The sequence below is a fragment of the Schistocerca gregaria genome, chromosome 8 (assembly GCF_023897955.1).
Source record: "Schistocerca gregaria isolate iqSchGreg1 chromosome 8, iqSchGreg1.2, whole genome shotgun sequence".
In the NCBI taxonomy this organism is placed as follows: Eukaryota; Metazoa; Arthropoda; class Insecta; order Orthoptera; family Acrididae; genus Schistocerca; species Schistocerca gregaria.
This window is the reverse complement of record NC_064927.1, coordinates 92,567,847-92,580,206: the sequence shown is the minus strand read 5'-3', so window position 1 is coordinate 92,580,206 and position 12,360 is coordinate 92,567,847. Positions and strand designations below refer to the sequence as shown.

Below are 12,360 nucleotides of genomic sequence, written 5' to 3'. Positions count from 1 at the left end.
AGAAAAATGTCTTTGTTGTGTATTGATACATTTTAGGGGTATAGTACATCTGAGGTACAAAGAATTAAGTCTTAAACAGCTTGATATCTATGTCTGTAAAACGTAATACTTTTGTCTGCAAGGGGAGTGACTTTTTTCCCCAATTCAGTTTCAAATAGATCCTGCAAACTCTCTGTAAGTAACTCATTTAGATTGTAATTTAAAATCTAATTTCCAAAACACAATAATTGGAAAAAATAAGAGAAATTCAGTCATTTTTGTGTGCAACAATGCTATGTGGGAAAAAGTCTCTGAGCGCATATTGCTGTTCATTTCAAAAACACCACCATGTTAACTAAACTGGGACATCCTTTTGCAGGTGTTACAGTTTTTAATGTTGAAGTAAGGGTTTCCATTATGTTATGACACAAAGAAGGTAAAATTTGTCTTCATTCTTAATGAAGAGATGCTGTTGAACTTTTGGAACAATTTATCTCGTACACAATCTACTCTCTTCATCATTCCAAAGATATACAACACGGATGTCAGATCGGGGTGTGAAGGAAATCTCCTCCACTTTCCCTTTAAGCACAAAAAAAATCAAATATCCTTGGTGGGAAAGAGCATTCAGTCAGATACATAAAAAAAAAAGAAACTATTGTCGATGTGTAGAAAATATACTAATTGTGCGTGCAGTCATTAAAAAAGTAATAGTCCAATTTTATGCATCTTTGCCCTACAAGAGAAAGTGCTTCATTTCTAATCACCTCAAAAATTACGAGACACTGAACCTCATATCCCCTGAACATTTTCCTTCCACACTACCACACACGTCCTATTGCAACTGCATTCCTTTTGGTATTGGTTAAAAAGCTTTGTGCTCAAAGCTCAATCATAAAAAGCCAACCACCATCAGATCATCACTTCAGCAAATTATGTTGCATGCTCAACACTTCTTTGCTGAACTCCAAATATGATCAACAGAGTGGCCCACCATGTACCACGACATCACTCCAAAAAAAATTTCACTGTCCCACAAATTAAAGAATGCTTTGAATGTACCACTGTAACTTGTTTTAGACTGATACAGATGTGACCTGTTTAAACGCAAATCCGTTATCCTCACTGATCCATTCTGACAGAAATATGTCCACAACACACACACTCTACTCACATTTATGTACCCCAAATCTGCAGATCAAGTTCTGATAGAGGGTGTTCAGAAGGGTGTCCAGAGATTTATTATCACACCGTGTACACCAAAGTCAAATCAGATCATCCACACGATGGAAAAAGATTAATGGGCAACAACGAAACGTTTTGTGAAATGTACATTTCACATACCTTCCCAGCCGCACCAATCGGCTGTGGAGTTGCAAGTATGTGAGCTACTTGCTGCGATCCCTGAGACACTACAGTGACAGGCGTGACAAGTGGCGTCAGCCCCGTGTGCGCAGGGTGGCTGCCCAGAGGGGCCACCACGTGGGTGATGCCTGCAGGCACCGACTTGGTCGCCAGCGTGACACCGGTGTGATGGTGCGTAGCATGCTGCGTGGCTGCGGCAGCGTGTTGCACTGGGTGATGGGGACCCAGTACACCATTCGGTAAGCTGATACCTATGCAATAAAGTAAATAAAGCATAAGGCAAATTTACAAGGCTCATACATACTTCTTATTTAATTAAATGTAATACAATAAAAAGGCAAAACAATTTTGAACAAAGAAATGAGAACAATTGCCGTGACGCATGTACTATCACAAAAACGTTCAGATTCCCCCCCCCCCTCTCTCTCTCTCTCTCTCTCTCTCTCTCTCTCTCTCTCACACACACACACACACACACACACACACACACAAATCAATCCTAAGGTGAAGGAATCACAGATATTAGAAAATATGGCATATACTCCAGTATTTATTTAATTCATTGGGGTCTCGAGAATCAGGACTCTTAAAATTTAAGAGATAAAACCTATGGCTCAAAGTTACTTTTAAACTGGTGTTAATATAAACCTGTTTCACTCTGCCACCTCTCACCTGTTTCTACTCCACTGTGTGTTCCACTTACATTCTATACACATCTTCCACTCAGTGTCCAGCCTCTGTTTATAATTTCGTACTGCTTTAAGTAACCCCCCCCCTCCTCTCCTCTCCTCTTTTCTATTAACTGTTTCCATTGTTTCCTTCCAATATATAATACGCCAACTAAATTTCAAATGTTGGAAATGTTGTGGTTCATTATTACACTTGGATCACTGGTTGTGTGGTGTAGTCAATGCACACACCGTGGCACTTGCAGCTGCGTGGCCACGGTCTTTACGTCATACAGCCAACGGCCGGCACGCCCTGCTTATGCGCAGCTCTGCACAGCTGTACAGCGCAGGCGCGGGCCTCACACACTGACTGCCTCCGCACTGTCAGGGCAACCTCGGCCGGCGTCCTCCCGAGAGATAGTTACGTGAGGCCGCGCTGTCAATCATAACAAGACTCAACAAGTGGACTCGACTATGGCAGGCATATTTCTCCATCACTCACCCTATATAGCTGCCAACGCTGCCACGCCTGTCAGCCTCGTGTTGGGCTACCTACGTGCTACTTCGATGTCGCACCCCGGAACGACTCTACACTACGACTGTTTACTATACCGGACTTGGACTCTCTGCAGTCCAGATGCTGCTCGTGATCAAGCACTGAGTTGTGTTGCTATTGTGGAACTGTTGGCAATAAACAGAATTTTGGAACTCACGCCAATCGTTATTTGTTGTTTCTCCAATTACAGATACAACAGGTTGTATCTGGTATCTCTCTTAATACTGGATTCAGAGCAGTTTTTCACCATCCCTCCATCTGAAACTACGCCTGATTACACTCTTTGTCCTGAATGAGATACATTTTAAATGTTCTAAAAGTTAGAACTTTATTCTAAAGTTCTAAACAACAGTTAGAATTTGAACATCACTTATTTACAATGTATTTGTCAGCCCATATGTCATTGTTTTCACTTCAGTAATTGTCAGATGTAAAATCTGTTCCACATAATGCATATTATTTAGTAACAGCAAGTAATAATTTCAGTTTTGTTTTCTCAGTGGGAAAGAAGATTTTTCCAGTTCAGTTCCATACCACACAGCAGGAAATGGATAAAAAAAACTGTGACGTAATACCTGTTAGTTTTGGGCAGCCTCCTCTTTTTTCAGTGTTACTTCTCCTTACAATAACAGCAATATATTTTTGCACTTCTGGCATTCCCTGACTATTCATGCCCTACACCTTTGTTACCAACACATGTTCTCTGATTTCCTGTCTGTTCTCTTCAAAAAGCTAATTACGAAAACATACTCTCGGACTCACATCGTCTAGCTCTCAACATCATATCCTTTCTTACTGTATATTATCAGCCTTCACAAAAAGAAACATATCTTTGCTGAAGTTTAAATTCTTCCAAATTCTTGGTGTAGTAATTATTTTCTATACATCCATTTGTTTGTTCTGGTAACCACAACCATCTCACCGACTTTAAAGTGACTTGATCTTCCATTTTGTGGTAATTTTTGTATTTTATTATTGCTAATTAATATGACAAAATTATGTTACAAGCAGTATTATGTTCATGACTACTAAGTCTTTCGCGACGGAGTCCTTGCATAAAAAGTTCTCGGTTTACTTGCCGCGTCAAATTTGGATAAAATCCCAAGCTTTCGATGACTACCTCCATCATCTTCGTCAGGGGTAAAACTGACTGTCACGGGCTGGTGAGGCCGCCAGTTTCACCGTGACGTCATCCAGCCAATGAGAAGCCATCCACTGCTTATAAAAGCGAAGCCTCACTGGTCTGTGACAGTCAGTTTTACGCCTGACGTAGATGACGGAGGTAGTCATCAAAAGCTTGGGATTTTATCCAAATTTGACAGGGCAAGTAAACTGAGAACTTTTTATGCAGTATTATGTTCATGTTGGACTATCTTTAAAAAAAAAAAAATTAAAAAAAACATGGTGTTTGTAAAATTTCATCAGAGGAAAATTACTTGGGGCTACATGTCTGATAAAAGGAAAACTTTGTAACTACCACACAAGTCATTAACTATCAGCTACTCCACGCAAAATCACATTCAACATCAATAAAAGCAATATCATCTTCATTTGAAAGTAACAACTCATTCCAGTAATTCCTGAAGTTAGAATCCTGTGTCTTACCTCCAGTAATTGTGGCCAGGGGTGGGTGCTTGCGAGTGCCGTTGGCTGGCAGTAGGTTCAGTTCTGCACCTCCAGGCAAGGCCACCATCTTGTTAGTGAGGTGTAACGTCGGCAGTGAGATCGCCGCACTAGTGGGGGACTCACGCAGCCGCTCCGTGCCGACACCTAAATTGAGAAAAGTCTCTCAGTGTACAAACCATTAAGATGCCCAGAGAAGATGGTGTTCCAACAAAAGTGTTTAAAGCTGGAAAACAATAGAAATGAAGCTTACATAATTATTTACAGAATGTCTATTTAAAAACTAGTAAAGTTAACAATGGTGTCACAAAACTAGTTGAGGAGCTTGTAATTTGGGCAGCTGATGACAACTGGGTGGTCAGCTCAAGGAATAAAAAAGTAAGTAAAAAAGGCACGAGCACTTTTAATAACCTGAATAGAGTTTTCAAAATTGAGCTAATGGTGTACCTGGAATAGGAAGTTTACAATAAATATATATTACCAATCTTGGCTCGTAGCAGTAAGACAAGAATTTTTAATGCAAAAACCATTCAAAACCAGATGATGTAATGGGGAGATATACAACATATGAAAAGACAGATTATTAATTATTGTAAAGAAAACCAGTTAACTTGCAGACAGACGCAACTAAAAGACAAATAACTCTGGCCAGAATGCAACTGTCTTGCTGGATGCAAGCAACAGTTTGGAGGGGATGGGGAAGGGAAAAGGATATTAGTGTGTGAGTGGGAAAAGAGACGAACACCTGATGGAGTGTGCAGGTACTAGAATGCCAATAGGTCAGCGTCAGAAAGTTGTGGGGAAGGGGAGGTGGAGAAAAAAGGAGCAAAAAAGGGAAAGGAGTGGGGAAACACAGGTGGATGCATTAGCAGAGGGCAGAAAATAACCAGGGTGTAAGGTGAGAACGGGGAGGAGATGACGAGATGGAGGGTATGGAAACTGCTAAGTGGAGGGTGTGGGGACAGTAGTTACAGTAGGCTGAGTCTGGGGTAATTATGGGAGCAGAGAATGTGTTGTAAGGATAACTCCCACCTGTGCAGTTCAGAGAAGCTGCTGGTGGAGAGAAGGATCCAGATGGCTCGGGTAGTGAAGTCAAGTGTGTTATGTTCAGCTGCATGTTGTGCCACAAGGTCTACTTTGCTCTTGGCCACAGTTCGTGTGTGGCCGTTCATCCTGGTGAACAGCTGGTTCATAATCGTACCAATATAAAGAGCTGTGCAATGATTGCAGCAGACATGGTAAATGACACGGCTTCTTTCGCTGGTGGCCCAGCTTCTGATGGGACATGATAAACCTGTGACAGGACTGGAACAGAAAGTGCTGGATGGGTGGATTTACCAGGTTTTGCACCTGGCTCTTCCACAGGGATATGATTGTTGTGGCACAGGCTTGGATTTGGGAGTGGTGTAGGGATGGACCAGGATGTTGTGGAGATTTGACTGAATGTCACTTTAGGAGGGGTGGGAAGTATCTCAGGTAGGATGTCCTTCATTTCACGGCATGATGTTAGGTAATCAAAGCCCTGGCGAAAGAAGTGGTTCAGTTGTTTCAGTGCCGTGTGGTACTGAGCATTGAAGGGGACAGTCCTTTGTGGCCGGTTCTTGGGGAGGGGTGGTTTGGAGGTGTGAGGGGGAAATAGCATGAGAGATCTGTCTTTGCACTCCCTACCGACTCTCCATCAGCGAAACCATTCCCGTACACTGTTGTTCACCTTTCCACCAAAACCCTCAGCGCCACAGAAATTTCAGTTCTATCCAAAGGCATTACCTTTATCCCCACATCCAATTTAAGCATGCAAACTTGACAAAGACCAACTCTCATTCTGCCAATCCCTGTAATCACAGCACTTCTTTGTCGCTAATCCCTCCAACAAAAACCACCCATTTCCGAGACTGCATCCAACCTCTTCCAGTTCATACCATCATCCAACTATGACCCCCCCCCCACAGACCCACACCTCCAACTTGGCTTCACCATCCTTCCCCAAATCCCTTCCTCGGAACACCAACATTTAATGTCAAAACAAATCCTGACCTAATCATCCTACCTGCAGACAAAGGTTCCACCACTGTTGTTATGAATCACAGTAACTACATGGCAAAAGGATTCTGCCAATTATCTGACTCCTCCATATATAAACTCTGCCAGATTCCATCCCAAAAGTTCAACAGGACCTCCAATTCCTGCTTAAAGCCCTAGGCCTTTCCCACAACATCTCCTCTGAATCCATTTCTCTCATCACCCTTATAGCACCCCCCACACACCAACCTTCTACATGCTCCCCAACATCCACAAACCCAACAATCTTGGACACCCCATTGTGGCTGGTTATTGTTCAATCACTGAAAGATTTCAGCCCTCATTGACCAACACCTCCAACCAATTGCCCTAATCTAGTCTCCCACATCAAAGAAACCTACCACTTCCTTCACCGTCTCTCCACCATCCCCACCCCTTTACCTCCTGGATCCCTACTCATCACAGTTGACACCACCTTCCTATTCACAAACATCCCTACCCACTATCTTATTCTTCATACATCTTAATAATTTTATTCTAACCCAAAACAAACTACTCCTTTGAAGGGAAGGTATATAAACAAATCTGCAGAACAGTCATTGGCAGCCGCATGGCACCCTCCTATACCAACCTGTTTATGGGCCATCTAGAGGAGATCACATAGCCTCTCAAACCACTAAACCCCTTGAGGGGTTCACATTCATTGATGATATCATCATGATCTGGACTCAGGGCCAAAACATCCTATCTTCGTTCCTTCACAGCCTCATTGCCTTCTCTCCCATTTGTTTCCCGTGGTCCTCCTCAACCCAACATGCCACCTTCCTAGCTGTTGACCTCCTCCTCTTTGATGGCTCCATCTGCCTCTCTGTCCATATTAAACCCAACAACCACTAACAGCCACCACCACCAACAACCACCACCTGAATTTTGACAGCTGTCATCCCTTTCACACCAAAACATCCCTCCCATACAGCCTGGCAAACCAGGGATGGGGTATCTGCAATGACAGAAACTCTTGCTCAGTGTGCTGAATTTCTCACCAAGCCCTTCAGAGACAGACAAAAACAGATCTCTCATGCCATTTCCCCTCACACTCCCAATCCTCTCCCTCTCCAAGAACTGGCACAAAGGAGTGGCCCAGTACCACACGGGACTGGAATAACTGAACCACATCTTTCGCCAGGGCTTTGATTACCTCTCATCATGCCACAAAATGAGGGAAATTCTAACCGAGATACTTCCCACCCCTCCTGAAGTGATGTTCCATCGCCCACCCAACCTCCACAACATCCTAATCCATCCCTATGCCACTCCCAATCTCAAATCCTTGCCACAAGGATCACATCCCTGTGGAAGAGTCAGGTACAAACCTACACAATCCACCCACCCAGCATTTCCTATTCCAGTCCTGTTACTGGTTGATCCTAGGCCAGGTTATCTGTGAAAACAGCCATGCCATTTACCAGCTCTGCTGCAGTCACTGCACAGCTCTTTATATTGCTACGCCTACCAACCAGCTGTCCATCAGGATGAACAGAGATCACCAAACTGTGTCCAAGAGCAAAGCAGACCACCTTGAGGCACACAAGCAGCTGAATGTAACACACTTGATTTCAGTGGGTGCTTCGCTACCTAAACCAGCTGGATCCCTTCCCTTCATCACCAGCTGCTCTGAACTGCACAGGTGGGAGTTATCCTTACAACACATGCTCCACTCTCATAATCATCCCAGCCTCAACCTACTGTAACTACTGTCCCTACACCCTCCACCAAACAGTTTCCACCCCCTCCATCTTCTTGTCATCTCCTCCCCATTCTCAGCTCCCACCTTATTTTATTTGCCACCCTCTGCCAGTGCAATGCATCCAGCCATCTTTCCCCACTCCTCCCCTTTTTACTCCTTTTTTCTCCACCTCCCTTCCCCACAACTTTCTGACACTGGCCCTACTGGCATTCTAGTCTCTGCACTCTCTACCAGACAGCGTTCATCTTTCTCCCGACCACACACACACACACACACACACACACACACACACACACACACACACACACACACACACACACACACACACACACACTACTATCCTTTCCCCATCCCTGCCCCCTTCACCTGCTGCTTGCATCCAATGTGATAGTTGCATTCCAGCCTCAGATGCTGCAGTTGGTGGTAATGTGTCCATGAGGTATGCTTGCCTGTGGGTATTAACAGTGTGTGTGTGTGTGTGTGTGTGTGTGTGTGTGTGTGTGTGTTTTACTGAGGAAAGCTGTGGCCGAGTTTTATGTAAGTGTCTTTTAATAGTGCTTGTCTGCAACTTAACACAATCTGTCTTTTCCTACATTGCTGATATTCCTGCATGGAGTTTCCATTGTTTCATTTTTGAGATATACAATGGGAAGTATCGGGAAAGACTTGATAACAAACAAATGGGTGAAGGTTTGGTGCTGGAATGATAAAAGTAATTACGACTGTAAGGAAAACAAAATAGCGATAGACAAGGCATATAGCTGGGTGAAGGGGTGGTGGACAGGCCAGAAAACTTCTTTGCGGGATTCCAAGAGGAGATGAGGAAGGACAGAGGTAAATATTTAACAGAAAGTGGGTTGACAACATCAGAAATTATGCACGAGTACCAAGTAGCAAAAAGTTGATGCATGGACAAGTCTACAGGAGGATTTTATATGAGATCTGTTCGAAAAATTTTAGAACATTTGTAATTTTGCACCAATGGCATGTTGGAGTGAGATGCAGTTGGCATCCTTGCACGCACCTTTGTTTAATGTGTAACTGCCAAACGTTTCATTGTTGTATGTCTGTTAGTTATTGTTCAGTGCTGTATTGAGTAGAACGTTGTGTTGCAGAGTTTGTGAATTTCAAAGTTAGGGAAGCAACGCATTTGCATTAAATTTTGCGTGAAATTCAAGGAAACCTTCACAGAGACTCACTAAATGATGAAGAAAGTTTATAGTGATGAGCGCGTAAGCCATACTCAGTGTTACAAATGGTTCACACAGTTTAAACTTGCCCAGACAGAAGTTACAGATGACCCTCTTTCGAAAGGCCCTTTGAAATCTACCAATAACGCCCACGTCAGGAAAGTCCATGAAATAGTGCAGGCCAATTGGAGACTGATAGACAGAGACATTTCAGAAGAATGTAACATTTCAATTAGAGCACATTAAGAATTCCTGACACAGCATCTTGGAATGCATCGTGTTGCCGCAAAATTCATCCCGCAGCTCACGAGTCGGCACCAGAAAGACTTTCGCCTCGCAATCTATGAAGTGCTTTTGGATCACGCAAATGAGAACAAGATGCGCCTTAAGAGAACCATAACTGGTGATGAGACGTGGGTCTAAGGTTATGATATTGAGACCAAGCTTCAATCTTCACAATGGAGCAGGAGACTTTCTCCAAGACCAAGAAAAGTGCATCAGCTCAGGTCAAATATCAAAGCCATGCTATCGCTTTTCTTTGACTTTGAAGAATTAGTTCATCACAAATTCATGCCAAAAGGAGAAACCATTAACTAATGATACTACCGGGATGTGTTGCAATGCCTGAGAGAAAATGTGAGAAGGGATCGACCTGAAATGTAGTGAGACAGCTCACAGCTCTTGCGTCTCGATAATGCACAAGCGCATTCATCCCTTTCGGTGCATGACCGTTGCACAAAAAGCGAAATCACTGTGCTGCCTCATCCACTCTCCAGACCTGACCCCTGCAGACTTTTTTATTTTATTTTCAAAGTTCAAAGCCCCATTGGTAGGACAATTATCTGCAAAGATAGACGAGATAAAAGAAAATTCACGGACAGTGCTTTGCACAATGCAGCAAGAGGCATACTGAGACTGCGCCTGAAAGTGGAAACGGCATTGGGAGCAGTGTATCAATTGTGGAAGAGACTATTGCGAAGGAGACCATGCACAATAAGTATAAGGTAAGCACAGAAAAATTCTGTGGACAATGGTCCAAAATTTTCTGAAAAGACCTCGTATACTAGTAAATATATCAAATGTCTGATGACAACAACTTTCATTTGAAAACAGTATGTTATCTGTAATAAGTGTTCTGAAGGACACCTAGATTTATGTCCTTCAAATACTTGGAAATTAATCCCTGCAAATGTGACTTTATCGAGCTCTGCCAGAAATATAATGTGTATAACGTGCCTGCATGATGGTGTGACGAAGATTGCGGATGGTGCACGGTGAGCGACAGCGGCTGTGGCTCGGCTGGCAGCACACGCAGGCCTGACGACGCCAGCAGCTGGATGGCAGGGCTCACCAGGGCTGCCGCGAGGCCTGGTGCTGCACTCACCATCTGTACAGCCCAAACGTTCAGGTTGCTGCAGATCCACGTGTCTTACAGTATATCAGAAAAATCTCATGATAAATGTGCTTCATTTGAATCTCTTTTTACACATATAACAAACAAATTAAATCAGCCACATTTGAATTTGACTTAAATAATCTGGACTGCAGTTTGGAAGGCCGACTTGAGCAAATACTTTGAAAATTACAGCTTTTTAACAGTGGATGCTGCAACTGGCTGATCTGTCTTAAGTTCCAACTTTGTCAATCAATTCATATCATTTATTTTGTAACATATTATAAATAACTATTTGTATAATTTATTCTTGCTCATAATTCGTCTTATTGTTTTATGGTTTGAGATTCTCAGGCATATGGAGAGCAACATCATACCTACAAAACCACCAGGACGTATTTTTGTTGCATATACTCAGCAGTCATGTGTTGGATGTTTTACATTTTTTCCCTCTGAGGGGTGAGAGCTGACATCTTCGTCTTCCCTCATCCACACAACAGGGGAGGGCGGTGGTTTCCTTCGGCCTGGGGTCTGAAAGATCCATTCGTCCTTCCCAACCTTCCAAAACCTATCCCTCTTTTCTAACATTTCCAAAGGCTACCAACAGTTCTCTCTATCTTTCTATTTGTCTACTGACAGTATTGGAAGGTAAGTATGATCTGACCATTCTGTACTCTTGTAATTTTATAGTTTTCTAAAGACAGTTCTTCTTCTGATGTAGGGAATAACCTATTTGTACCATCCATACTCCTTGTCTCCTGATAAATTACAAATACATTAGTGATTTCCATACCAAAAATGTGAAAGAAGATATTTCATCTATCCCATGAATTTCTATCTCTTGAAAAGGTAATAAGTAGTCATTTCATTTAATTCTATTTCACTAGCATTGAAGACTATATCTCAAAGCTGAGGAATGCTTTTAAATGCTGCAGCAAAACCTACATAAAGAGAGCTGTTGTCAACTACAAGCAGTACAGAATCAAAGAGGCAGCCAAACCAAGTATCCTCCTATGTGCAATTAAAACTGTTCCCAAATGAGGATACCTAGTGAATCAGCAACTACAGAATTTTATATACTGCACTATCCACACTTGGGTGACATGTCTAACTGTTGCCACCTGAGTGCTTCTCAGACTTACAGCACAATGTGTTGTTACAAAATAGTTTAAAAAGAAAATAGGGTGAAATGGAGAAATGCACAATTTGGTAAACGAGGAGACTGCCAAAAATTATGATGCTTCAATTCAAAAAGTGTATCTAAACACAGCAATGTGAATCATACGTCTTATTATTTCAGGTGATTATTTGAGATGGAGCAAAACATGTTGACATACTGAAAAGAAAGTTTCACTAACAGTAGGAATAATTTTTGTAAAAAACTAAATGGCAAAGCCTTACATCAGAAAAGTATGTTATGTAAATGTAAAGTAATACACAATGCATTGCCTGCAAATATAATGATTATATATTCTTGACGTTTGCCTGGTTGTCCAAATATGCCTGTTTTTTCTTTACTCTTAATGGTGCGTAGCAATTTATCCTTTTCCTAATAATGTTGATATTGCATCCTGGAGTTTCCATTGTTTATTATTTAAATTTTTTGTTCATAAATAAAACAAATTTCTTTACCAATGATTATATCTAAATTCTGTCTATTTTATATCTCTTTAGAAGTGACTTGTCTACATCTACACCCCTAGAGAAAGACAAGTCACTGTTTACTGTTGTTACCACAACTTTTGAACAGTTCTGTATTCATTTACTTCAAAATTTTACATGATACTCTAATGAGGATTCAGACAATTATAACTATACAT

At 42.1% G+C, this 12,360-nt stretch overlaps 1 protein-coding gene across 4 annotated transcripts in view; it reads right to left on the bottom strand.

The window, feature by feature from the left end:
• LOC126284112 (max-binding protein MNT-like) overlaps nucleotides 1-12,360 on the bottom strand; it is a 543,977-nt gene that overhangs the window by 3,942 nt on the left and 527,675 nt on the right. For all 4 annotated transcript variants that reach the window (XM_049982774.1, XM_049982776.1, XM_049982775.1 and 1 more), the window contains 3 exons: nucleotides 10,384-10,534; nucleotides 4,174-4,338; nucleotides 1,324-1,595 (listed from right to left, as the gene is read on the bottom strand). In XM_049982774.1, coding sequence (XP_049838731.1) covers nucleotides 1,324-1,595; nucleotides 4,174-4,338; nucleotides 10,384-10,534 — 588 coding nt within the window. The remainder of the gene's footprint in view (nucleotides 1-1,323; nucleotides 1,596-4,173; nucleotides 4,339-10,383; nucleotides 10,535-12,360) is intronic.